General features: G+C 40.2%; 3 protein-coding genes and 1 pseudogene across 4 annotated transcripts; 3 read left to right on the top strand and 1 right to left on the bottom strand.

Annotated features, from left to right (window-relative positions):
* Window positions 1-1,807: 1,807 nt before the first annotated feature.
* fon (fondue) lies at window positions 1,808-26,588 on the top strand. Of its 2 annotated transcripts, XM_065221549.1 has the most exons (6): window positions 1,808-1,959; window positions 23,971-24,016; window positions 24,205-24,225; window positions 24,310-24,435; window positions 24,486-26,328; window positions 26,390-26,588. In XM_065221549.1, exons 1-6 carry the CDS (start codon window positions 1,908-1,910, stop codon window positions 26,543-26,545), a joined length of 2,244 nt encoding a protein of 747 aa, XP_065077621.1. In that variant the 5' UTR covers window positions 1,808-1,907; the 3' UTR covers window positions 26,546-26,588. The 2 variants fall into 2 exon arrangements, with proteins under 2 accessions (XP_065077621.1, XP_065077622.1); XM_065221550.1 differs by lacking the exon at window positions 24,205-24,225 and having other exon boundaries at window positions 1,809-1,959.
* On the top strand, window positions 1,966-9,846 carry LOC135700901 (uncharacterized). The gene is made up of 2 exons (XM_065221570.1): window positions 1,966-8,406; window positions 8,908-9,846. The coding sequence occupies exon 1, from the start codon at window positions 2,216-2,218 to the stop codon at window positions 3,098-3,100; it is 885 nt and encodes a 294-aa protein (XP_065077642.1). The 5' UTR covers window positions 1,966-2,215; the 3' UTR covers window positions 3,101-8,406; window positions 8,908-9,846.
* LOC135700902 (general odorant-binding protein 69-like) lies at window positions 11,172-12,575 on the top strand. The gene has a single exon (XM_065221571.1). The coding sequence runs from the start codon at window positions 11,178-11,180 to the stop codon at window positions 12,060-12,062; it is 885 nt and encodes a 294-aa protein (XP_065077643.1). The 5' UTR covers window positions 11,172-11,177; the 3' UTR covers window positions 12,063-12,575.
* Window positions 20,112-23,954, bottom strand: LOC135700880 (uncharacterized; annotated as a pseudogene).
* Window positions 26,589-27,136: the final 548 nt, after the last annotated feature.

The raw sequence follows: 27,136 nt of genomic DNA, 5'->3' as shown, positions 1-27,136 counted from the left end.
TGTTACATTAGATTAGATTAGACACTGACGTGATTGATCAAGATGATAAATATATTAGGCATACGGATGCTAGGCATACGTATGTTAGGCATACAATATGGTTGGACATTAGACATAATTTAGGTATGGAGAATATACATCATGCTTTCTTGCATATGAAGACATAAGTATTAAGGACTAAAACGAACGAAAATGAACCAACTGAATAGATCACCTGTTGGCAAATATATTATAATATCAATAAATATGCTTTATCCTTTTGTTTTCTCGGACACACGATCATCGACCAACAAGTGTGCATTTGCATCAGGAAAGTCAACTATTCTAAACATATTACCGAAACATATTACATATGCTTCGAAGCTCCAACAAACTCTAAAACTAATCTCTTTTAAACAATTATTTTCGGGTTCTCATAAGTATGGTCTACCATAAAAATTGCTTTCTCTGAGGCATGTGCTGTGATGTCTCAGAGAAAATCATTTTTGACATTTTAATTTACTCACCCGGTCACTTTCACCTTCAGCAATATGCACACCTATTTTCCTGGTGGTAATTAATAGGATAAAATCATATTTTGTATGCCTTATTAATTCAACAGTCTCATTCCACGACTGTAATCGAATGCAGGTAGGATGCCTTTTCTGAAGTTAGGTGGTATGTCGAGAGTTTGTTTTTGCCTGCTACACATTTAATCTAGCACAGCGGCGCCGGTGGTGTAGTGGTAAGCGTGATTGCCTCTCTCCCCAAAAGGCCTGGGTTCAATCGCAGTCGGCGCCGCCCTTCGGAAGGGAAGTAAAGCCGTTGGTCCCCGGTTCATGAGCTGTGATGGGTCGATAGGTAGGGTCTAGGTGTGGGAACTACCTCCTTGGCGTCGGTAGCATTTGTACTCAGTACGGAAAACAGGATCGACGGAAAACAAATAAAAAAAAAAAAACATTCAATCTAGCTCGCTAAAGTCTTCAACAGCCGATTACCTCGGCATTTATTTTAGCTGATATCTTTGCAAAACATCTGTTTGTTAGCTGGGATCTCAACAAAAATCTAATTTGTTATATCAATCGAGGCAATTGTTTTACTGAATCTCAGTAAAATAAATTACAAAACTACTCGGCTATTGGAATCTCGGCAAAAAAAATTTAAGTGTGTACGTGACGTATGAAAAAGCAGTGAGTAAAAAATATTATTAATATAATATATTTGCTGATGATTTGACGATCGATAAGGTATTAGATATTCGTATTTCATTAGGTAATCAAACTGTTCTAAATTTTGATAAAATAAGAGACTGTAGATTCAAAATTAACATATGTGGATCATTATAACACAATAATTCATAGAGATAATTCTTTTAGGATTCAAGTGACTACATATTTATTTCAAAATATTCACGTAAAAATTACGTAACTGTCGAGGTTTTAAATCTGCTTGATTTTTTCAAGTAGGGTTTCTTTGAGTTTGGAATATTTTTTTTTTAATATATATTCCCTTATCATCAAAAGGGCAGCCTGAGTTTGAGTAAGAATGTGACAAAAGCATCTTTGCAAAAAAAAAAAAAATAGTACAAAATATGCTTCTCACAGTGAAATCCCACTTACCATTCATCACAAACATCGCAGTGGACGCGCGTTCGTTGCAAAGGTCATCACCAGCGGGTCAAATTCTAGAACAAACAGGCTTCAGGCGATTGATTCTCCACACGAGCGCTTTGGCGAAAGACGGCTATTAATCTATTCGGAAATTCTTATAAAGTGCTCAGTTTGCGTTGGATCGCGTTAGAAGAAAGTTCGGATTGTGATTGATTCGTTTGTTTGCAGAAAGTTTCTGCAAAAAATAGTTATTGGATCGTAGCGGTACAGTAGCCCTCCAAGGGTAGCGACGAAAAGTTATTGAGTGAAAGCATCGACATGATTAAGTTAGGACTAGTGGTTTTGCTTGCTGTTGGAACGTGCATCGCAGGTAAACAATTATTTTTTTGAATTGTGACTGCGAAGATAAGAGATGGTTGTAATACGTGGCTCTTGAATTCTCAATAGAAATGTTCTTTTCTACTTCCGCCTCCGGCGTGTCCTCCGCAAAAATAGTCTTTGGAGCACGAAAAACTGATTGGTGCTTTTAAGCAACATTTTCCTGTTGTTGAAATGTATAAAATAGAAGACGAGTATGAACTACCGTTAGTTTATTCTTGGATGTATTACAAGTCAATTATTTTCAAATGAAAGGCTACCTGGTGACATTGGTGTCAGTTTTGGCCCTGCAAAGCTCGCTGGCTCTTAAAAATTTGGAAGAGCCGAGGTGGAAATCGTTTCAAGATGCCGAGTTAGAGTGTGCTAAATATTTGTTCATTACCAACAAGACACTCCAGCGGTACCACATCAGCGGATATCCGAATGAACCGAGCGACCAGAAGCTTATGCACTGTATCTTTATTTATTTGCACGCGTGGGATAAAGTTCGGCAGGAGGCTAAAGACTACGTGCTCAGCCAGTTCTTTATTCCATCCACAACCGATTGTCAATACAAACTACATACCCAAGAATGCCTCGATCAGAACGTGGCATCACTGAACATATCTGATACACTTGGTCGAGCGTACCAAACGTTCCAGTGTTATTACCAAAACTACGCTGGGATCAGTGACGAAGTGAAATGGATTCCGTATGACTTTAGCGAAATCAGGCAAACGGTGGCAGATTGTCTGCGCATCGTTCCGCAAACACCCGAATCTCTACTGGAATACTGCCAAGGAAACTTCACACACAATCCGGATTATCCACAGGCGGCATACTGTATCACCGTACGATCCGGTTTCTACAACAAATCGACTGGAATTGATCTAGAGAAGCTTTACGTGCAGTACGGAACCAATGCCCTGCTCCATGATCATACCAAGGCTTGTATTGCAGGAGTGGCCGATCAGTACTGCAAGGAACCGGATCGTTTGATACATATCGTGTTGGATTGCCTGCGTAATTACCTTCCGATCGTTCGTGACATCAGCGCTGGCGCCAGCGACGTGCTGGGAAATCCCTCTGAGTGTGTCGTTCCTCCAAGTCCACCACCGCAGACCCAACCATGCTACAATACTCCGTGCGTTTAGGGAAGTCGGATTTCGTGGATCCTTGAACTGATGGAATGCGAACAAAATTTTGTTTTCATGAAGGACGCTTAAATAATTTTAAAAAGTATGAAGAACGATGACTGTTTAATTAAATGAATAATTCGTGGAGCTATTAATTTGGTGAATAAAAGAAAAAAGTATGTATTTGCTTGAAACATGAAGTCAAATTTTAGTTTTCTTTAGGTCTTTAGAAAGGTGTTCGGGTGAGCATATTTTTAAATTTTTGTTAACTAAAACTTCATCTCAATTCCAAAACTCACACTTAATATGACTGACTGATTTTCTCAGAAGTGAATCGCCTAAATTTTGAAATGGTCACTAAAGCGCGCACTATAACTTGTTGTAGTTGTAGTTGTAGTGTATACATGTAGATGCACCAATCTTCTTCGTTTCTCAGGATCTTAGAGACCGTCATTACCGAGGAATCAAAAATATCTCCAAATGACAAAATGACAAGCGGTCAACGATCCGAATGATAACGCTATGTCAGAAGTGGAAAGCAATAAAAATATAATCTTCATGACGACAGGGCGATAGAAGGAAACAAGCAAATTGTTGGCAAGCTATGTTACAGAGCGAGTTTGTCATGTTATTCGCAGCAACCGTTTTGTCTGTATCATTGGTTGCTTTATGTGGTCATTACAGATCGAGGACTCTTATAAAAAAGACTAGTTTTGAATTTATGTAGTAAATTATCATCATACGATCATGAGCTCATCAATGACGATCGTATAACATAATTTTGCGCACCTTCGGGTATATTTCACTTCATGCGTGTCAAACAGTAGGTAGTCTTCTCCGCTACAATGAACGAAACCATCTACAATACTTCGAATGATTATTGCATTGCTCAAGCCCTTAAACAAAAACATCATTCTCTGTTCCAATGAAACCTCAGACCATTCAAATCGAAGTATCAGAATCGGTTTTTCGAATGATATATGCAACCGAATGACGGTTGTTTTCTGCTCCTCTTGAATACAAGATGAACATTGATACGACAAGCGAACCGACTTCAGTTGAAATACGTAATGCTCTCCGTAGCATGATTGTCATCTCAAATTGAAATGCATATGGTATTGGTTCGAAAGTAATTTGCTGATCTGAGCTGACAAACGAGATTGAAATATAGTCAACGCTATCATAGGTGGTATGAACGTTGGTAAAGCGTGGAAACCGAAGATTGTATATTTCGTGGTGGAGGCAGTTTCCTGTACCAACAAGCGATTTTTGTATTAATCATGGAATGGCTGTTCATGGCTATTCAATATGGAAATGAAAACAGTCAAATTATCAATCTAATCTAAAGCATCCTATTCTTAAAATAACATTCTTTATTTGGATGACAGTCATCAGCTCATCAGCTGATGTGAGTTCGTCATCCGAAATTCGCAATCTTCCGAAATTCGAAAGCATATTGTTAAAGGACTCGAGCAATTCAGTAATCATTTGAAGTATTGCAGATGTTTTCGTTCAGTGTACTGCTCGAATATTGCTTACACTGTACCAAAACAGCATACTCCATTCGAATTAAACCTCAGATCATTCAAATCAAAACATCGAAATCGCTAAGAAAATTTCAATGATTCTTTTTATGTGTCCCACAAATGCATTTTTGCAATGCGATCGACAAATGATATCTATGTGTCGGACACATACTTAATATGTGGTCACATAAAACATGTGAAATTTCACTTGGAAATTCGTCAATAAAAATGTGTGGAATTTTTTTGAGTGTAATGTTCGGCCCATAGTTATAAATCGTTAAAATCTTTAAATGTTCTAAATTCACAATAAGAGTGAAATTGTGATATTGATTTATTAGGCTAGCATGTTACATAAAGGTTAGTTCTTTTAATTCGTGAAATCATCAGGTTTTTCGATGACCACCGCAATGTAGATTTTCGTTAGTGTAAGATCATGGCACCTAGAAATCGAAAATTAAGAAAAAATCACTAAACTTTTTCTTTGAAAAAGAGTAATCAATGATTTTAAATTCGTCCCAAAAATAGGCAATTCATATACACGAATTATGCCTAAAAAATGTGGTGAACCGCACCAATTTACGTAAACCGCGCGGTTCACTAAGAACGTTTTTTTTGCTTATTTTTTTGTAGCATTTCCAAAACGATCCACGACTAAGCCATTCCATACAGGAAAACAGTTCGCGTCCTCGGCGTACTGATCGACCGAACGCTCTCCTTCGACTTCCATTTCCAACAGGTCAAATAGGACTGCCGCAGTAGACTCAACCTCGTTAAAACGATCTCTCGGCCTCACCGATCCAACAACCGCGATGTTCGGTTCCGGGTGGCGCGAGCTATCATCGACAGTAGGTTACTTGTATCGCTTCCGAGAAGCTGGTTAGAACCCTAGCACCGGTCTACAACAGCTACATCCGCATCATATCTGGTGTCCTGCCATGCACTCCAGCAGACGCCGCATGTATCGAAGCTGGTCTTCTTCCTTTCCGGTTCTGCTTAAACACAAATATTGCCACAAAAGCAGCCGTCTTTTCCGCCAAGACTTCCGGAAACAATAGGATCTTTCTCCTCGACGAGGGGAACAGAGTTCTCCGCACGGCCGCCGACATCGAACTTCCCCCCAGTGTTCAAAGTTCATTGGCATGGAGAGAAAAGTTGGCACTCTTCACGAATCCAATTGGACAATCGGATCAAGAACCGCTTCAAAGCAGGGGATGTATCCGTGATTTTGCGCAGATCGGTCGCCGAATTACTTGGGTCCAACTATGCCGACCACGTACACCGGTACACCGACGGCTCCCGATCGATAAACGGAGTAGGTATCGGGATTTTTGGAGACGGTATTGCTGAAAGCAGCAGTCTTCCTCCACAGTGCTCGGTTTTCTCGGCCGAGGCTGCAGCGATCTTTCGTGCCGCTACGATGCCAGTCAACAAACCGATGCTTATATTAACCGACTCACACAGCGTCGTTCAAGCGATCACCTCGGAAGCACCAAAACACCGTGTACATATGGATTCCCGGACACTACGGAGTGCCTAGTAACGAGTCTGCTGATCACCTTTCCGGAGCCGGGACATCGGGTACCAGACTCACCGACAAGGTACCCCTACAGGACGTCAGACGGTGGATCATGCGGACCATTCGAGCGCCATGGGAAGCCGAGGGTTCCGCAACAGAACTACCTTCATCCGCAAAGTCAAAGGGTCAACTGAACCATGGAGCGAACTGGACAACCTGAGGGATCACCGCGTGATTTTGCGGCTTCGAACCGGGCACACCAAACTCTACTATAACCGCCGTTCGGCAGAAGCTGCATCATCTGTGGGGTACCCTACACCGTCGAACACATCCTGTGCAACTGCCCGGAGTTCCAAAATCTTCGGGAGTCACTCTGCCTAACTTCCAGCATCAGCGATCTGCTCGGGAATGATACTTCGGCCTCGGTAGCACTAGTAACCTTTTTAAAAGAAGCGAAAAATCTACCACTTGGTATAGCAGGAATTTCTTTCGGCCGTCGGGACATCTCAGCTGGATCGATTTCCCCCATTGGACCCATGCCAGCTGAGCTCTGTTTTGTTTGGATTATTCGTTTGTAGCTTGTTTTAAATTATTTTGTTTTCTGTTGTTCCTCTGTTTCATTATTTTTTATATTGTTATTTTTTTCCATATAAGTTGAAGAGCCAGCAACCAAAGTTATTTACAAAATGTTATTATACCATGTATAATGAGGTTACTCACTCTGAGGCCTCTCCTTTCTCCGGAGATGAACTAGTCATAGGCTTAAAATCTCCTTAATAAAGAATAAAAAAAAAAAAAAAAACATTTCCAAAACTCTCTGAATCAAAAATATGGTTCAAATCATTTCTGTTCTGTTCTCTTTTTTTAAATTTTGATTCGCATTTTTTTAATATGAAAAAGTCAAAAAGTTCTCTCCCCAGGATGAAACCATTTCCATTCGATTCTGCAAGTTGTTTACCTACAGAAAAGATATGAATTATATTTTTGTTTCAGCGAATTTCAATGGAACACTATTAAATGTATTTTTCCTATGAAAAAAGGGATGATCACCAGTGGTGGGGGGAAATACCCCTTCCCATCCCTCTTCAACATGGGGAGTTTGGTAAGGAAGATGATCAACCCGATTAGTGCCTTCCTCAAAATTGACTTTTGCTCGGTTTCTACTCTCTGTATACAATTTTCACACTGCCGTACTCGAACGGAACTATCAACTCTATACTTTCATCTTCTCATATATCGTGTAAAATGACCACTTTTAGTCTGATATGTGGTGTTAAGCATCTCCAACTATGAAAAATCGTTAACTTCATGCCTGAAGTAATACAAACATGATTAGTTACAGTATCAGATTCATGAAAAAAATACACATTTAATTGAACCACGGTTCATTACCCAAGTCTGGTCCCTGGGAAGATACGCCGGCGCTCAATTTAGTAGTGTTCTAGATGCACTTCTTCCACAGTTGATAATTGAGAGCTTTCTAAGCATGTAACATTTTTGCATCAGTTTTATTGTGTCAGTATTCACTCGGCTGTCGACAGAAGCAGACCACTCTCAATGTGTGTCACGCGATCGTCTGTTTACTCGGTAACAACCATTGTGTGTTCCTCCTCATTGTTCTTCATCAGCAGTTCTTTCAGTCAATGCGTCGTCGACTTTGGAAAGCAACCGTTTCGTGATGAGTGTGTGAGTGATGACCACGTTTTGCGTCAATTGCTGCAATGGAAGCGCTCTGACCCTCGTTGGCGAATCTGCCATACAATGAAACCACTGGAAGCGGCTCCTGTTCTGGTAGCGGAGGTTTATTGGATAGCGGAAGATAAAATGTTTATTGTGTTGCACCTTTTGACTATAGTTTTAAGATGTATTGTATAGTGAGCAAGAATCCTCGGCTCTGTAAAGTTAATTCGGTTGAGCCTTATAAAATAAATTAATAATAATAATAGTTTTATTGTGTGGCAAGTACAATCATACTCTGTGCCCATGGAAGTCAAGATATTTTTCAACCCGAAAACATCCTAGACTGGACCGGGAATCGAACCCAGCCGCCTCCAGCTTGCTCTTGCTTTATAACTGCGCCTTTACCGACTGAGGCAAGGGAGGCCCAAAAAGTGGAACATAGTTTTACAAAATAGGGTGTGAAGTAATGTGTTTGAACCGTTTGACTGAGCTACATTTTTTTATTTAAGAAGATAACGGCTGTTCATTCACCTATAACTAAGCTAATATGAAACCATGAATACGATCTTATCTCTGTTAGACGAAGAGGAAGGGTGTTATTTGTACCTAGAATAGGGGTTTTGATCTAATTTCCGTCCTACTAAGCACAAGCCGAGCTTTACCTCTCTTTTCTGAACGAGTTTAAACAAAAAATGAAGTATTTCTGTCAAAGATGACTTCTAAATTTATTCACCTTTCCATGCGTACCGTTGGATTTGATAAAGAGTCACAAATTGTTGAGATATTGTTTAAAATCTAATACTGCTTCTTGATTCTAAATTCGTTCTACGAGTTTCAATTCCGTCCTAACGCATTGAAAAGCCATTAGATTTTCTTCGTCCTACGGATAAACGTAGAAAAAGGGGATTCGCTAGGAGCGCTTCTTTTGTTTTGAGAACAATGAGCGTAAATATTCATACAATGCGCTCTAACAGGGTTAATGTTGTAGCTAATGAACTAGCGCATCAGAACAAACCTATTATTGATTTGTGCACGCTGAAATCATTGATATTATTGATCTTTTCTGATCGATAGAACGGAAATGGGCGATTACGACGAAGTAGCGCTCTACCCTATGGGTGAAATAATCAATGTACATTAGGGTGCTTCATTTTCAATCAAAGTACCTTAAATTATATAGGCCACCTTCTAGTTTGATTCATAATTTCAAAATATGAGTATGATCAATGAATGGTAGATCTTGTTTTTTTTCTGCACTGGTTCAAATCATCCTATACTTTTTCAAAATGAAGCACATAAGTCCTTTTTCAAGCATTCGTCATCAAAAGTTGCTACAACTTGAATTCAAATATTAGTAACCGTTATGTAAAATTTGTTCTACAAAGTGAATAGGTACGCAGACATTCTTCATAAATTTGAAGCACTCTCCTCTCTGCCTGACTGCATGGGCAAACTAAAATACCAAAATATAGAAATATGGCTGGGTCACACATATTCGACAAATGGATACGTTGTTTATGGAAAACTCCTAGCGATAAAGTTGATCCTAATCTAAAATTTCCACGGGTTGATGTAAATAAATTGTCTCCAAAAGCGCGTCATAATTCTTCGGGACCGTATCAGTTCGTACATGCACCAGAATATTGCAAACTGACCATAATCTTTCAAAATCATAAATTTTGGTGTGTCCCACGATCTTGTGAAATGTTTCAGATGTTCCGAAGTGGTCAATAAGTTTTCAGGTCATCTAGCTTTACTTGACTTTTTCGAAATGTGTAGATTCCAGATTCGATCAACCAAATCCGCATAACTTAGTTTCATCGTGTATTAAGAAAAATATTGCAGTTCTTGTTGAACTATCGGCAAACATAATGTACCTGTCAAATCTGACTTCAAGCAAATGCTTCAATCCGGAAACCTGATTTCCGAGAACGTGCTTTAGCAAAGAAAACAACAATCGATTATTCGTGGAAATTCGGTATAAGTTAGAATGCGTTGCCATTTCTCTGTTAGTTTACACTGGCTACATGAAAAATCGTTCAACTTCAAATGACTGGCTACCTGGTGACATTGGTATCAGTTTTGGCCTTGCAAAGCTCGCTGGCTCTTAAAAATCTGAAGGAGTCGAGGTGGAAGTCGTTTCATGATGCCGAGTTGAAATGTGCCGATTATTTGTTCATTACCAAGGAAACACTAGAACGGTACAACCGTACCGGATATCCGAACGAACCGAGCGACCAGAAGCTTATGTACTGTATCTTTATCGATTTGCACGCGTGGGATGAAGTTCGGCAGGAGGCTAAAGACTATGTGCTCAGCCAGTTCTTTATTCCATCCACGACCGATTGTGAATATAAACAGCATACCCAAGAATGCCTCGATCAGAACGTGGCCTCACTGGACACATCTGATACACTTGGACGAGCGTACCAAACGTTCCAGTGCTATTACCAAAACTACACTGGAATCAGTGAAGAAGTGAAATGGATTCCATATAATTTCGGTGCCATCGTGCAAACACTGTATGATTGTATGCGCATCGAAGCTCTCTCACCGGAGACTCTGCTGGACTTCTGTCAAGGGCGTATAGCGTCAAATCTAGACTATCCAACCCTGGCGTACTGTTTTTTCGTACGGTCCGATATCTACAACAAATCGACTGGAATGGATCTAGAGAAACTGTATGTGCAGTTCGGTTCCAAACCACTGCTCCATGAGCATACCAAGCGGTGCGTAGCTGAAGTGGCCGAACAGTACTGCAAGGAACCGGAGCGAATCGGACACATTATTTTGGACTGTTTGATCCAATACCTTCCGGCTACACGTGATATCGGCACTGCTGCCAGCGATGCACTGGGAAATCCTCCAGAGTGTATCATTCCTCCAAGTCCGCCACCAAAGACTCAACCATGCTACAATGGTCCGTGCATTTAGTGATGATAGGAATCGTTGTATTGATTGGTTTGCTTGTATAAAATAAATTGAACAAAACTTTAAAAGCATATCAACTGCTAGTGACAGAGAAAGATCATTTCAACACATAGTCATTCTTTTGGGTTAGTGTTTTTGTGTGGACTATGATCGTGCTACGCAAATAAACATTCCTTCTCCGTTTTATGAATGTGCCTGTGTTTGGAAAAAATTGTATTTTTTAAAATGGATATCCTTATTTAAAAAAAAAGCATTCCTGCTTTCTCCTCAGACTTCAGCTTCGAATCGAGAGGCTCTTGAGCACGAAAAAATGATTTCTATGTACGTGCCTTAACAGAAAAAACACAAACTTAATTTTGTCGACGATCACTATAAGTTGGGTTGCATGCTCAAGCTGTGGTTAGTTTACTGTTGGATACATTACGAAATAGCTTTATTTTAAATGAGTGGCTACCTGTTGCTCTTGGTGTCACTTTTGGCACTGCACAGCTCGTTGGCTCTCAAGAATTTGGATGAGCCCAGATGGAAGTCGTTTAGTGATGCCGAATTGGCATGTGCCAATTATTTGCTCATTACCAATGAAACACTCCAGCGGTACCATAGCAGCGGATATCCAAATGAACGGAGTGTTTGGAAGCTTATGTACTGTATATTTATTGAGTTGCACGCGTGGAATGAAAATCGTCAGGAGGTTAAGGACTACGTGTTCAGTCAGTTCTTTATTCCATCTACGACCGATTGTCAATACAAACAGCATACCGAAGAATGCCTCGATCAGAACGTGAAGCCCCTGAACACAACTGATACACTTGGACGAGCGTACCAAACGTTCCAGTGCTATTACCAAAACTACGCTGGAATCAGTGACGAAGTGAAATGGATTCCATATCATTTCAGTGAAATCGTGCAAACAGATATTGATTGTATGCACATCGAAAGTCTCTCGCCGGAATCGCTGTTGGACTTCTGTCAAGGCCGCGTAGCGTCAAATCCAGACTATCCAGCGCTGGCGTACTGTTTCTTCGTACGGACCGGTATCTACAACAAAACAACTGGAATGGATCTAGAGAAGCTGTATGTGCAGTTCGGTTCCAAACCACTGCTCCATGAGCACACCAAGTTATGCGTAGCTGAAGTGGCCGAACAGTACTGCAAGGAACCGGAGCGAATCGGACACATTCTTTTGGACTGTTTAATCCAATACCTTCCGGCTACGCTTGATATCGGCACGGCTGCCAGCGATGCACTGGGAAATCCTCCGGAGTGTGTCATTCTTCCAAGTCCGCCACCAAAAACTCAACCATGCTACAATGGACCGTGCGTTTAGGGAAGGTATATTTGCGGTTTGCCGTAATAGAGAGTTTTAAATAAAGCTGTATTCATTGCACACTGTTTGCTACAGATCTCCGTCAAATTGGCTAGTCATTCTCTTGTTAAAAAAAAACTTACATTGTGCGCCAAAGAAAGTTTGTTTGTACTAGGTATGACGACACTGTTTTCATTCCGCTATCTAGACCAAATATCATTTTGGTGTCACACCTCTTTTGTTGAAACTGTTCTCAGCGTCAATTTTATAACCACTGCATTTTGTTTTTTTTTTGTGTTTCATAATTGTGCATGAATTATTTTGCTGATTACAATGTTTGTGCTTTCTTATGCAATTCATTAAAAAGCATTTGATAAGATTTTTTCTGTAGGTACCTCTATAGTCATGCACACATACAGGCAGTACTAAAATTAATTCTCGAAAATGATATAAATTCACGTAGGTATCTGGACTGAGCACACTTTACAAAAATGCTTGAATGAGTTGCTATAGTTAAGACATTTGACCTATATTCATAAAACATTGGAATTTACCAACTCTAAGTCACTCAGTTGTTTGAATTATTGTTGTAATCGATGTTACAATGGATTGAAAGGTTGGGGACAGGTTTGGGGAGGAAAATTTTTATTTTTTTCCTATAACTACGGTGCCCGGTAGGGTTGTCAGACCGTTTTCTGATATAGAACATCCCATCCACAAATTTGAAAGAAGCCTGCTGGACCAACATTTAAGGTGTGTTTGTCGCATGCATTCTGAAGTTCGTTATGGATTCCATACTCATTGTAATCTGGTTTACAACCAGGTTGGGGTGGTGCTGTATCGTGTGTGGAATAGTTGCAAGACTAAATTTATAGTTATATCAGAAATATCGAAACGTTTTAATTTAAGGTAGGTGGAGTTTAAGTCTGCCAACCTGGTTGCAACGTGTATGGAAAAGTCACACAAACATTGCGTATATTTAAAATGGGTTTGCCGATTGGATTGTGTGTGGTGCAGTTGCAAAAATTTTGCTCGGTTGACGAATTGGTTGAAAGGAGATCGGACAACCGAAGTCGAAGAATGAAGTTTACAACTAGGTTACAGTGTGGATGGGCTGTGTTAGTTGGCGAAAGGTAAATCCAACATCATCTAGCTAAGTTTGTTTTGTCTGACTTGAAGCTTTCTTCGACATGTTTGAGCGCAGGTGTGCCAAGCTGGAAAAGCGTACGTGAGGGACGCACAGTGGGGCAGCGAAGCCATTCGCGTGGCCAAAACCTCTAGCGCCGTTGGTTTGCTTCCTACAGCAATACTATGTTGTACAAAGTTGTTCAATACTAAAAGCGCCATCTTTTTAATGTTTCATATTAGTTCATTTTTACGCCACATAGGTGGCGCTCGAGTCTATCTTTTGAACGGAGCATTATAGCCGAATGGTTTTTACGGCAAAGTTGTGTAATTTGAAAACTCTATGACTCACATTAAGCGAGATATTGGGAAATTAGGAAAACTAACCTCTAAAATTGCGTTTTTTCCTTTTTTCACCTACATACGTCAAATGTATAAGTTTTATATTCTGATAATTAACAAAATGGTTTGACTCATCCAATAAATACTCATTATTTTATATACCATGCTTTATTATATAGTTATTAACATAAATGTCTCAAAAAAGTGATGCATAAAAATGTCAATTACCCAAAATATAGCAAAAAGTAGCAGCCAATTTTTTTTACAGTGATTAGTGTAGACCTTGTTGGGTAAAGTAACGACCACAGTTCAACAGGCAACTGCAAGCATTTTCATATAACATTATTTGATTAGTGCATACACACTTAGAAAAATTGATTAAATTTTAGATACTCTGAGACTGACATATACGAGCGTCAAATTTGACATAAAATTGAGCCATAACAGACGCGAAATTCATGTCAATCAAACGTAGTTTTCGTCGAGTATCGAACTTTTCATTCTCGGAGTCCTTAATTTTACATGCAATTTGTGTTTGCTTTTCATACTTTATGTCAAAGATTGATTCCGTCTCGTGTAGATTTAGTTATTTCTAAGTGTGTATGGTAAATTCTTTCAAATTTGTTGAAATTTTGCTTTGTGTGTAAAACATCATCAGAAACACAAGCACAAAAGCACACAGATTCTTCACTAACGCAACCCAAACAAGTGCAATAACTGGTATTAATGAAGAATTAATTGACCGATGCGATACAATTCTTCGTACGTTGTCTTCCGGATTTTCGATCAAAATAACAGCATTTCGAAATTTAGTTGAAGAAACTGCTCGTCTTTAAGTTAGCCTTTAAAAATGGTATCTTATGTCAGCCTCTGTCCATAAGGTTTTAATCCAAATTGCATTGCTTCCAATTGGTATGTTAAGCGAGGAGGCTCAGGAAGCCAGAAATAAAGACTTCAGAAAATGTCGGGAACGATACAGTCGCAAAACAAGTCGAAAGGACACTATGGAGGACGTTGGAGGATGGACATTTTAAACCAGCAGTTTTGAGTCTTCTAGTAATCTAATTATGCATCTATTGCATTCATCAATTACATCTTATCATGTTTTACACGCAAAGCAAAATTTCAACAAATTTTAAACAATTGACCATATGCAATATTCAAATGATGTTATATGAAAATGCTTGCAGTTGCCTGTTGAACTGTGGTCGTTATTTTATTCAGCAAGATCTACACTAATCACTGTAAAAAAATTGGCTGTTACTTTTTGCTATATTTTGAGTAATTGACATTTTTATACATCACTTTTTTGAGACATTTATGTTAATAACTTTATTATAAGGCATGATATATAAAGTAACGGGCATTTATTGGATGAGTCAAACCATTTTGATAATTATAAGAGTATAAAACTTATACATTTGACGTATGTAGGTGAAAAAAAGAAAAAACGCAATTTTAGAGGTTAGTTTTACTAATTGCCCGATATCTCGCTTAATGTGAGTCATAGAGTTTCGATGTCTTCAACAACATTACTCAACAATTCAAATTACACAACTTTGCCGTAATGTTCTGAGGCATAACATCTCTGATCACGCCTTCCTTCGGATGGGAAGTAAAGCCGTTGGTCCCCGGTTCATGAGTTGATGGGTCGATAGGTAGGGTCCAGATGTGGGAGCTGCCTTCCTAGCACGTCGGTAGCATTGGTGCTCAGCACGGAAAACAAGATCGACGGAAAAAACAAACCAAAGGAAAAAAAAACAACTTTGCCGTAAAAACCATTCGGCTAGGATGCTCCGTTCAAAAGATAGACTCAAGCGCCACCTATGTGGCGTAAAAATGAACTAATATGAAACATTCAAAAGATGGCGCTTTTAGTATTGAGCAACTTTGTAGAACATTGTATCGCTGTAGATAGCAAACCAACGGCGCTAGAAGTTTTGGCCACACGAATGGCTTCGCTGCCCCACTGTGGGACGGACGAACGATAAGTTTGTACAGCAGAATCTTAGTTGCGTTGCTCAATCGTGACCGCCGACAAATAAGTGGCTTGAGCATTTTGGTCAGTTTTCACATTTATCAAATTTGTTTGTTGAAATTGTGTTTTGACCTTTTGAAGAGTATACATTAGACCGATGCAAACTTTTAAATTTTTACTCCACAATGCTTTAATTTCTCCCAATCGGATCCTAATTAAAATCCTAAAATCTGAAATTGTTTGGTAAGAAACTGACTGCCCAAGCTACACATCGTCAATTTTTTAATTTTTTTTAATTTAAGTTGCCCAGAAATCCCTTAAATTGTACAAGAAACACATATTGATACGAACCTGTTTCAAGTTTGTTGCTTGATTTATTTTAGCTCTCAATAAACCTCAACTGTTTCAATGTACTGCTTGGATGACCTTTCAAATCATGCATGGGAGGTGCCAACATGTTACCCTCAAATTGGTATAGGGGGAATGGATGTAATGTCGGCCTAAATGCGCCTTATTTGGGCCCATACATAAATTCAGCAATCGACTAAATTTTCAATAGTGACCAACAATATCTATTTGTACCGTCCCAATGACGCGCTCATCTACACACTTAGAAAAATTCATGTAAATTTAGATTCTCTGAGAGTGACATATACGAGCGTCAATGTTGACATAAATTTGAGTCATAACAGACGCGAAATATAGCTCAATCAAACGTACTTTTCGTCGAGCAACGGACTTTTCAGTCTCAGAGCGTTTAATATTACATGACATGTTTGTTTACGTCTCATCTTTTAGGTCAAAGATGGATTCCGTCACATGTAAAATTAGTTATTTCTAAGTGTTTAGATAAAATGGATAAATAGCAAATTTTTAGCGGTAAGCTTAGATCCATAGGCCAACATTAGAGCCATTTCCCCTACTACGTGATATTGTACTTGAGCGACAAATCTAACTTGTGTTGTATTTTTTGAGTGAGTTTCACAAAACATTATGTTTCTTTAAACTTTGATGCAACAGAGTGTGGATTATATGATTGTTGTATCGATTGCGCAACTCTTTCGAGATGTTACCGAAAAGGTGTTGAACCAATATATGTTGAAGGACCTATTTGTATGTTAAGCTATAAATTTTTAAACTTCGATTTGCAATCAACTCGATCAAGTTGTTACTGTAAGAGTTTGCTCCAATTATGGCTCAACTATGTCATGTCACTGTAATGTTGTAAAACAATGTTGGACTACATTGACAAAAGCAGAGAATTCATTATGCATGTGCTAACATCTGTATATGAAATGGAACTAACAAATTACCATGAGGAAGACCACGACGAGAACAATAAGATTACGGACGGCGGAAGACGATGGCGACTAACAAAGATGCCAACAGTGGCTGGCGTGGCCGTAGTTTGTTGAGAGGACGTTGCAAAGCGCCAGAGAGAACGGTGATAAGCCTGAGGTGACGGATCGATTGTTGCTGGAGCTGGTGGCACCATCTATGTTGTTAGTTTTTGATGCTGATGTCAAGCTAATACCGCCGAACGGGGATGTGGCCGTTGAGAGTGCGTTAGCCAGAATAAGTAGCTCCCAATGCGGAAACCAGATGGCTGCTGACTAAAGAGCAGGACTGAAAAAAAAAACGCTAAAATTCGTCAAAGTTCACTATGGATGAAACATACATTTCATAGTGAATGCTGGTGATTTTTTCAACCCTGCCAAGGAGCTTCACCGATGTCGCTATCATTCGACAACCAGAAGTCGTATAACAATGTACAGAAAGTATCGTAAATAACTACAGTTTAAGTCAACATCGCATATAAGTATGAAATACATCGCATTATGTTTAAGTTAAATCGTGTAGAATGCAAATTTCCGACTTATATACGACGAATCTTTTTTCCATCGTACTGTATCACAAATTAAATCGAATTACATCGTAAGGTTTTTCAAATTGAATTTGTTATTACAGATTGAATTGACGAGGCTCGGTAGCTCAGTGGTTACGGTTTCTGCTTACTGAGCAGAAGGTCGGTAGTTCAATCCCAAGCCCGTCCTCTTCCTTGCAATTTTTCACTTTGCCTTATTCTATACCCACTAGATTTTAATGAAAAACAAATTCTTCTTTAACACCGATCGCATCACTTACCACAGTGTGGGTCCTGATCTAAAAATAGAAATTGGATGAGTGCGCGCGCGTGTGTGTGTGTGTGTGTTTGTGTATTATAATCGCTCTACCAAAAAACGATCCCTGCGTGTGCGTGCAACCTTTCCCCACATCCAACATCCCAGTGATTTCTCGTGGAAGCGCAGAGGATTTTTCGGTTTCCTTCACAGCGAGTACCACGTCAACACATTTCTTCCCATTCCCTAGTTGACCTGCATTCGGACACGGCCGGCGCTGGTATTGCTAAATATTAGATCTCCAGTTCTTACACATTGAGGATGAATGTTAGTCCCAAACATCATCTGTTGGTTCTCTGTGTAATTGCAGCTGATCTGGTAATAACAGAGCAGCAACCGTGGGTGGTCAATCTGATTTTTTTTTTGAATTTGTTATTACAGATTGAATCGTATATAATTTCAAATCAACTCGATTAAAAAGAAATTAAAATTTGCACGTATACGGCCTCCACTTTTGTAGGTATAGGCCCTTTTTTTGCATTCTATATGATTGGTTTGTTTGTATGTCACAGAAACAACTTTAAATATACGTACATTCTGGTTGCTGGGTGCTGCATTACTACTGACAAGTGACGTTTAAAGCACGCACATACACAAATAATTTTATGATTGTCCAAACTGCGCATTTATTACTTATTTTCAACATAACTGGAACATGAATACCATCGATAATACCTATTCATGCGGTATTGTTGACAAATCGTTGCGTTATTGTTGCAGTTTAAAAGAGAATAATTAATTATAATATCCACTCATCTACAACGTCAAAAACACTCGTTGTAGACTTTTCATGGTGTTTTGAACAATAGATACATTATTGTAACGTATTATTTAACATTGTTGCAATAGTTCGGTGAGTTGGATTATACCACAAACGAAGTGACAGACGGAGCGGCTCGAAAACTTTGGTGACTAACCTGCTATTGCAATTTTTCAGTGTACCACATGGCAACACCACTACTACTGGATTGTACAACATTGCAACACTACTACTAGATTGAACTAGCATTTTCACCAAATGTACTAGAATGTTTTGGTTCTATCTCTTTCACTCTACTCAAAACTGAAATGCATAAAAAAATGACAAAATGATACGCACTCTTTGTACACTGTCAAAGAATCATTGTACACAAAATCAACTTTGTTCAAATCAAAACAAAAAAACTAACCCATCTGGTGGATGATGGCACAAGCTTCCAAGAAAATTCTATTACAGTGAACCACATTATTTAAATGGATTTTTTCGCCAGTCTGTCACTTCGTTTCGTTAGAAATTACTACTTTTACACGAGACGTAATCCATATTGGACGTAAATCATAGAACGTAAACAAACATTTTATGTAAAATTAAGTGTTCTCAAACCGAAACATCAGCTAGTCGACGAAGAGAATTGATTTCCACGTTTCTTTCAACTGATTCTTATGTCAAAAGGCCCGCTTACATGTGTCGGTCTCAGGGAACCGAAATTTACATGACTTTTTAGTAGTGTGTACACTATCGCCCAAATTTATGTTGCTATAATGCGAAATGTTCCCAAATATTACAAATATTAAAAAATTAAATCGGTTCACAATTTTGCACTTGGTTATGGTTATGTGAGAGCGTTTTGATTTACTGTTGAAGAACTCAATAAGGTCGACATATGTCTTAGTAGAAAATTCTTCAAAATATACCGTTAAGCGTATTTTGTATGCACACTAGCACCCTCTATCATGCACATTCCGAAGCATTGTTTAGCAACCGGGGCATCCCTCGTTCATGCATTTTTTTCAATAGTTGTTTTTCCCTCGTTCTGTCAACGAGTCAGCTGTGTTGAATAAAAACAAAACAGATGGAAATCAGTGATGTCGGTTCTACGAAATTTTCTGTAGATCTATAGAATTGATTGAATTCTGCAGAAATACGGATCCGTAGGAGAAATTCACAGAAGCTCAGCCTTTTTAAGAGATTTGTTTTGATTGTAAAGTGTGATTTTTTTTTGCTGGAAACAAGTTTTTAAACGTGAGTGCCCTTTCTACCACCGCTCATCACTTTAATGTGTACAAAGCAAACAATATGTATCAATCAATATTATTCATGATGTATTGAACACCAGTTACTTAAAGTTGATACTAAGCTGAAACAGTCGGAAGAAAAACTTTCTATTTTAGTGTCTTCTTTCACGGTCCCTTTCATCCAATGACCCCCCCCCCTCGTATGCAAGGTAATTTTGTGGTTTTGCTGCCCCTTCGGTAGAGATGAAATTTTGCGCTCTTATTTATCAAAACAATCACACCAAAATCAGATTTTTTAAATTATTCGATTAACATCTAATCCATTATTTTTTGTTCGCTATGCTGTCATTTTTCCACCAATGATAGTGCAGCATATGTTTGAAACGATGGGTGATGATCCTCTGGAAAAGTTATATGATATAACCGATTACAAATATTTTACTTTTCGGTTCGTTAATCGATTTATCGATTATTCGAATGAAAATCGGCCATCACTAGATGAATGTGAAACGTCATATCAAATTTAAGGCCGTACATAAATAATGATACAATTTGGAAGGGACCGGGCTAATCACAAATTACGTTCCCATGGTAACTGAGTGCGGACCGGTTGATTACACCCATTAAAATGATTTGTTCACAAATTCTGTGTACATCGTACAGCGTAATATTACACAACAAGCGGAATGACTCTTTCACAGTCCCTTTCATCCAATGAATACCCCCCGTATGCAAGTAAATTTTGTGGTTTTGCTGCCCCCTCGGTGGAGATGGAATTTTGCGCTTATTTTGATCAAAACAATCACACCAAAATCAAAGATGTCTCATTTTTTTAATTACTCGATTATTTTTTGTTCGCTGTGCTGTCATTTCTTCACCAATGAGAGTTCAGCATATGTTTGAAACGATGGGTGATGATCCTCTGGAGCATTTAAAGCTTATATAGGCATGATATAACCCATTACAAATATTTTACTTTTCGGTTCGTCAATCGATTTATCGATTATTCGAATGAGAATCGGTCATCACCAGATGAATGTGAAACGTCATTTCAAATATAAGGACCGTACATAATAATAAATACGAGTGCTGATCGGTTGATAAGACCACAGAAAAAGCGCATGGGCTACGTAGAATAATAGAAAAGATTTTCAAAAAAGGGGCTGGCGAAATTGGCGAAATATGTCTCCAGTGGGATCCCTTGGTCCCCTTATCATTATCAAGAGCTGACATATACTAAATTGAGCTGAAAAAGAACTGGCATCACTGATAAGTTCGAAATGCAGGGGTTTGTTTAACGCTTCAGTGGCGCCACAATGACAAATGCAAGCACATTCCCAACTAAAGGCTTATTTGCGAAGAATGTGATGGCGAGTGTTATGTATGTTTGTCTGTGGTGTAATGTTGTTTCGGTTAAGGCTTAGATTTGTACTTTATCGGAATTGCGATAGAAGGCTTTGTATTATAATCACAAAATATTTTGTTTTTGAAGATGAGTGAGTGATGACTTGATGATGATGAAAAGAAGCGAAGCGCCACGCAATGCTTCCCTTTCCGCAACGGTATGGCAGCGGCCTTACGGTTTGTATAATCGACGCAGTGAAATCACTTCGATTTTCTATTCTTACGATGGTGCAAATGGTAATTATATAATATTGTATTGAATTTACCGGAAAAAATGATCTAGATTTCACCAGTCCAGTTCCTAACTGTTCCCATATAGGATTCACACTTCCAGAGCAGGTTTCTCTCCGCCTGATCAAAAATAATAAGTTTAGTCTTTGTTGTTCGTTCAGCCAGAGCGTTATAAACTGGAAGTTTGTGAATCCTGAGTGTTTGATCGACGAACTATCGATCCCATACACTAATTATTGTATAGTGTGTGCCCTTGTTATATTATAATCGATCAAAGGAAACATAAGTTGCAAATAGACTCCACCTTCTGCACTTTTTAAGGAACAATTAAGTTTTATATGCGATGCGGTGTCCAATTTTGCCTTCATTTAGTCACGCTATGGTTTTGTTACTCGCTGAACAACAAATGGTGTTGCTTGGGTAGCTCAACCAGCACAAACAACTAGCACGAATTTCAGCTGTTACTGAAATCTCATGCTGGTAGATGCTGATACCCTGTTTACATTATGCTGGCTACATGTTAGCACAGCACAATGAATAATGTAAGTAGGGCGTTATAATCTACCAGCATGATATTCCAGGAGCACCTGAAATTCGTGCTAATTGGTTGAGCTGGTTGAGCTAGTGATCCAGTCGTCTAAGAGTTGGAATCCCCGGCGTGAAGCGGATTGCGGGCGGAAACGATTTGCACCCGGAGGTAGTCCTAGAACAAAATGGATAAAAGATTCATAAACTAGCATGTTTAAACTAGTAAAGTACCTGGCCGATTGTAAAAATATTGATTTTTGACAAAATGGCGAGCGTTTGAAAAAAGTGATCTGATATTCAAGCAAAAATATCAAATATAATCGTTAATAACAAAAAATCACTTTTAAAGATAATGATAAAAATGCAGGTACTTCACTAAAAAAAAAGGTATGTAGAACAAGCTACAAAACAATTCAGTCGATTAATCTATTAGCAATATGACTTTCGTTTCCGCCCGACTTAAAAAACATGGTTTCGAGAAAAACGCGATTAAAGACAAATTTCATGCCGGGAGCGCACAGGTAGTCCCCTAGTCTCCGCCCCAAGATAATGCGAAAGAAAATGTTCCCGTGTATAAAACCAATTGTCCCATATTCTCTAAACTATCATTTAAGACCTAACAAAAATCCATTTTTTGAACCCGCTACAGCTGCCTAACCAAGGGACTGGCACGCAGCCATCTTTTCGTAGGCAGCATAAAAATGTTAAAACAAAGCAATCAAAGCTAGGCCCAAGCGTGGGCCCGCGGTTATGCTCGCTACGGCTACTTGTTATTAGTAGAGATAGGGGTGCCACTTCCCTGGGCCTAACCCCTTATGCAGGACTGTCCACCAGGGAGGTGTGGCTCAAACAGCGTCTTACTGGCTTCCAACGGCCTAATAAAATTGTACTTATCGTCGGAAGCTTTACTTAACATCTTATCATGGAGCTGATAGAGGACTTTAGACAGTATTAATTAAAATTGAATTTCACAAAATGTATGTTCTGTTTATTCAAATCGATCCATAATTATAACGTCGCTTACACTTTTCCGCTGCAGCCGGCGTTACGATTCGTCGAAAGTCCAACTAAGTACTGGAGCATAGTGCAGAAGGCTCACATACATTGCAATACGAGTTGTTCGATGCCAACACTAGTCTAGCGGTCTGTTCATATAACGCATCCGTGCTTATCGCATTTTCCACGCATTGATGAAATATCTGAAAAGTTCGTTCAGGTTCCTCGTGGTACTGCTGCTGGACGGACAAGACACACTGGCGGGTGCAGTCGGACAGAAGAGCTGGCGTACCGAATTGGGTGTACAGTCGATCGATGTAAGGTCCATGTTGGACATCGTAGAACCCAGTACGAACGGCCAACGTGAAGAGGGAGGCTGCAAGTTCTTTCTGGTTGAATCCGTGACCTAGGCTGAAGTCTTTCAGGGCACGGCAGGACGTGTTCACGATGGACAACGATTCTGTGAGATGCTTGATTCGATCGGTGTGATAGTAGGGAATGAATTGTTTCGTTAGTAGTAGCACTGAAACGAGCGGTATGGGCACTCAAATGGTTCCCCTTCGCACTGTTTGGGGACGGTGGTGCTTAGACATTCATGGGTACGATCACGGTAGTCGGCATCCACCTCGGGTGGCTCGAAGAAGTTGGTGATGACGTTGTCTTTGATGCCAGTGACGTCGTCCCAAGCGTGAAGGTCGATGAGAATACAGTTGATCATCTTGCGGCAGCTGAACTCGTCCGGGTAGCCATGATTAGAGTATCTCTGTAGGGTTTCCTTAGACAGCTGACAGTAAACGGAGCATTCCTGCTCAGTTGCGGAAAATGTTTTCAAGGTGGGACTTGCGCTAATACTAGGGTGATGGGGGTGATCAACAGTAGATAGTTCATGTTTTCCGATTGGATCTGAACTTTAGCTTCGTTACTTCAATGATGAGCGTAGAAGAAAAGCATTTGTTGCTTATATATTCAAAATGTATGAAGGTATGAAAAGCACGAGTTGTTTGTATGTTTTGCTTGAATTGTTTTTGTTGGAAGCGCAGTTGTTCACAACACAACTCATGTGCTCGGTTGACGTGGTTAATTAAAATCAAATTTCCGCAGATGAGTACGATTGAACTGAAAAGTCAACCACATTCTCTTCACATTTCAGATTTGTCAACATGGGACGAAGGCACGGGATTCAACATGAACAGAAAGTAAGAAGTGATATGAATGAACTTAACTTTTCTATAAATAGCATTACCTTATCAACTTTAAAGCTCGGTGCAATTAACTTACGCTCTCTTTTTGTTCACTTGCTGCTGTGGCTCTATTTAATGCATGATACATTTTCATCTTCGACCTTTGCCTGCATTGCCCCTGGATTGGTCTTCCACTCTTCCAGTTTGAACGGTATTCAGGGAGTGTAAGTACAGCTATTTGAGAATATTTCTGCATCGTTGTTGGCTTGACAACTGGTCTAATTCACCACCGAAAACGATTATTTCAGGCACTTCTCTCAGCATGAAGCCTCGGTAAATGCCGCACGAAAGGGGGCAGCAGAACGACTTACTCGAATTGGCGCAGGAGCTGGAACAGATCCATGTGGAAGTGCAATCTGTTACAGTAGCTCAGGGTAGGTGGATTCTTCTTTTCAATAAGTCACCAAGTATAACAAACTTTTAGGTTTTCCGACAACAGTGACGCTGAAACCCTCGGTGAAGGAACCGTCAGATTCAACGCAGGCTCAGCGGGATCCAGCTCTAGTAGCTCAAAGTATCAGGCCAATTCCCATCAGGAATCCGCCACCGGTGCTGTCCCAGTCTACCCACTGATCGGAAGCTCAAAATCCAGTTACGCCAGCTCTGCTCAGCGTCATAGTGCTTCCAGTGTAAATGCCGCCCAACCAGTGAACTATATCAGCGCTGCGGAAGGTGTGAAAACAAAATCAAAGTTTGGTGCCTCCAGTGAAACAACTGTCGTACAGCCAATTGTTGCCTCTGCCTATCCAATCGGTCAGGAGTCCTCTCAAAGTAGTCAGTACGCCAGTGCCAGTCGAAACAGCAATGCAGGTGTTTACACCGTTCCGGTTGATTCCAACAATGCTTACCGCACTAGATCCAGTTACACTGCCTCATCGGAACGACAAGCATCTGGCGTTGCTCAACCCGTTTACACCTCTTCTGGAGATGTCGCTTCCAAGTATGTTGCCGCTTCCGCTAGCAGACTGGAAAATCAACAAAGATACGTTCCATCGAACACCTATGTTGTCTACCGGCAGCCCGTTCCTGTGCCTATTTACGCTCCAGTCAGCTCATCGGGATTCGATAGCTCCGCACGGTTCTCCAACAGCGAGGGCAATACCTACCGTGTTCCGGTCCCAGTGGTGTACCCGGTTCGAAGCACTTCTAATCAGTATTCCGCTGCTGACAACCAACAAACCTACATTGCCCATGCCGGTCAACCTGTGTACGGCGTTTCTTCCGATCACTCTTCTCTTTCCAATCAACAACGGTCTCACTCTCAGTATGTACGACCCACCTACCAACCCGTATATAGCAACCACCTGGCAGCATCGCAGCAGTCACAAAGCCATGCCTCGGATAGTGGATCCACGGTTGGAGTTTTCGTAGCTCCCGTAGTCACCTCTTCTGCCAATCGTCTCGAAAATGAAGAGCGTCATGAAGAGTACAGTCGGAAAGGAAGCAGCTACATTCCAATTACGGTTAACCCCGGTTCAACATCTTACGTGCAGTACGTCCGACCCAGCTACCAACCTATCTACACCAACCACGTGGCAGCAACTCAGCAATCCCAGGAATCACACAGCCGTGATTCGGATAGTGGATCCACAGTCGGAGTTGTCGTAGCTCCCGTAGCTACCTCTTCTGCCAATCGCGTTGAAGCAGAGCGTCACGAAGAGTACAGTCGAAAAGGAAGCAGCTACTTCCCAGTCGCTGTAAACACCGGTTCAACGGCTTCCAAGTATTCCGCTCAAAATGAACACAGCAGCCAATCTGGAACTTCCTACGCACCACTTGTTTCAGCAGCTTCATCCGAATCCCACAACCAACGTCACAACAGTGCGTCATCATCTTCGCAGTACTCCGCTGCTCAACAGCATGCTTCCAATTCTGGTTCCTACTACCCAGCTGCAACGGCCGGTTCGCACGGATCACGCTACTCTGCTTCCGAATCGCAGAACGCTTACAATCAACAAAGAACCGGAGGATACAGTCCCTATCCTATTACCAACGATGCTCTGGGGCAGCGATTTGGTAGTGTGGGTATTGAGTTAAACAGCAAAAATAATCTCGGAGGGCTTATGAGTGAATCCGAACGGCTGGCCAGACTGCAGGCTAAAAACGCCTACAATGGACCAGTTTCCGGTAGTACGGCAGTCGACATGGAGGATCGGTTCAGCGGAGCTAACGATGATGTTAGCACAGACGTTGGGGGAGGATTTGGAACTGGTTTCAAGCGAACAAAGTCATGGTCCAGCAGTTCCAAGTGGGCCGCAGGGCAGAAGGTATAGTTAAATATTAATGTTTAGGAACTTTTGAAACTCACACATCACTTTGCCTTTTCAGTTTGGTGATGACGGAAAGATTAAGTCGTACAGCTCGTTGTCGACGGGAGAAAGCGAGCAGCATAACATCAACGGTCAGAAGACTGGATACAAGGCGGCTACCACTACGTTGGAGGATGATGGAAAGGTTAGCACGTACAGCTTGCATACGCCGTAAATTTGTTGTTACGATTAGGTTTAGTTTGTAGATTTGGTGTTAAGAATCGTTGACTGAAAAAAATATATTGAAGTTTTTATTTGTAGATTATTGTCCTTTTTCATTCTACTGGAATTATTTTTTGGGAAAATTTGTACGCATTAATCGATGACATTTATGTTTCAACCATACGTTTTCCAGTTCACTCAAATGTTGCTTTTTTTCTATTTCCAAATTTGAAATCACACAAAGAAACATTTTTGTTGCCATCGAATGTTGGAGGAAATTTAAGGACGTGAGTAAGCACAGAACATTCCTAGCCAGCACCCAACCGGGGAACGTGAGATTCTTTAACAGCATTTGAGTCTCCTCCGATGAACTACTCCATTGTCTTGCTTGGAGGGCGTTGCAACTGCATACGAAGATTCCGTTGATTTTGGCAATCGCGAATCCTTCGTATGAGCTTGCATCTTCTTCTTCTTGCATGGGGTATAAACCCATAGCTAGCATATATAGCAGCGATTTCTGCTCTATCCGCCACCCAGTTACCGTTAGCTGGAGGATCTCGATACGGCTCTGCAATGATTGCAACATCACACTTTGTCTGGATCC

The sequence above is a fragment of the Ochlerotatus camptorhynchus genome, unplaced genomic scaffold (genome assembly GCF_037179485.1).
Source record: "Ochlerotatus camptorhynchus isolate MF236.1 unplaced genomic scaffold, CSIRO-AGI_Acam_v1.1 ptg000144l, whole genome shotgun sequence".
Taxonomy (NCBI): domain Eukaryota; kingdom Metazoa; phylum Arthropoda; class Insecta; order Diptera; family Culicidae; genus Ochlerotatus; species Ochlerotatus camptorhynchus.
Note: the sequence above shows the minus strand (reverse complement) of the source record. Positions and strands in the feature narration are given on the sequence as shown.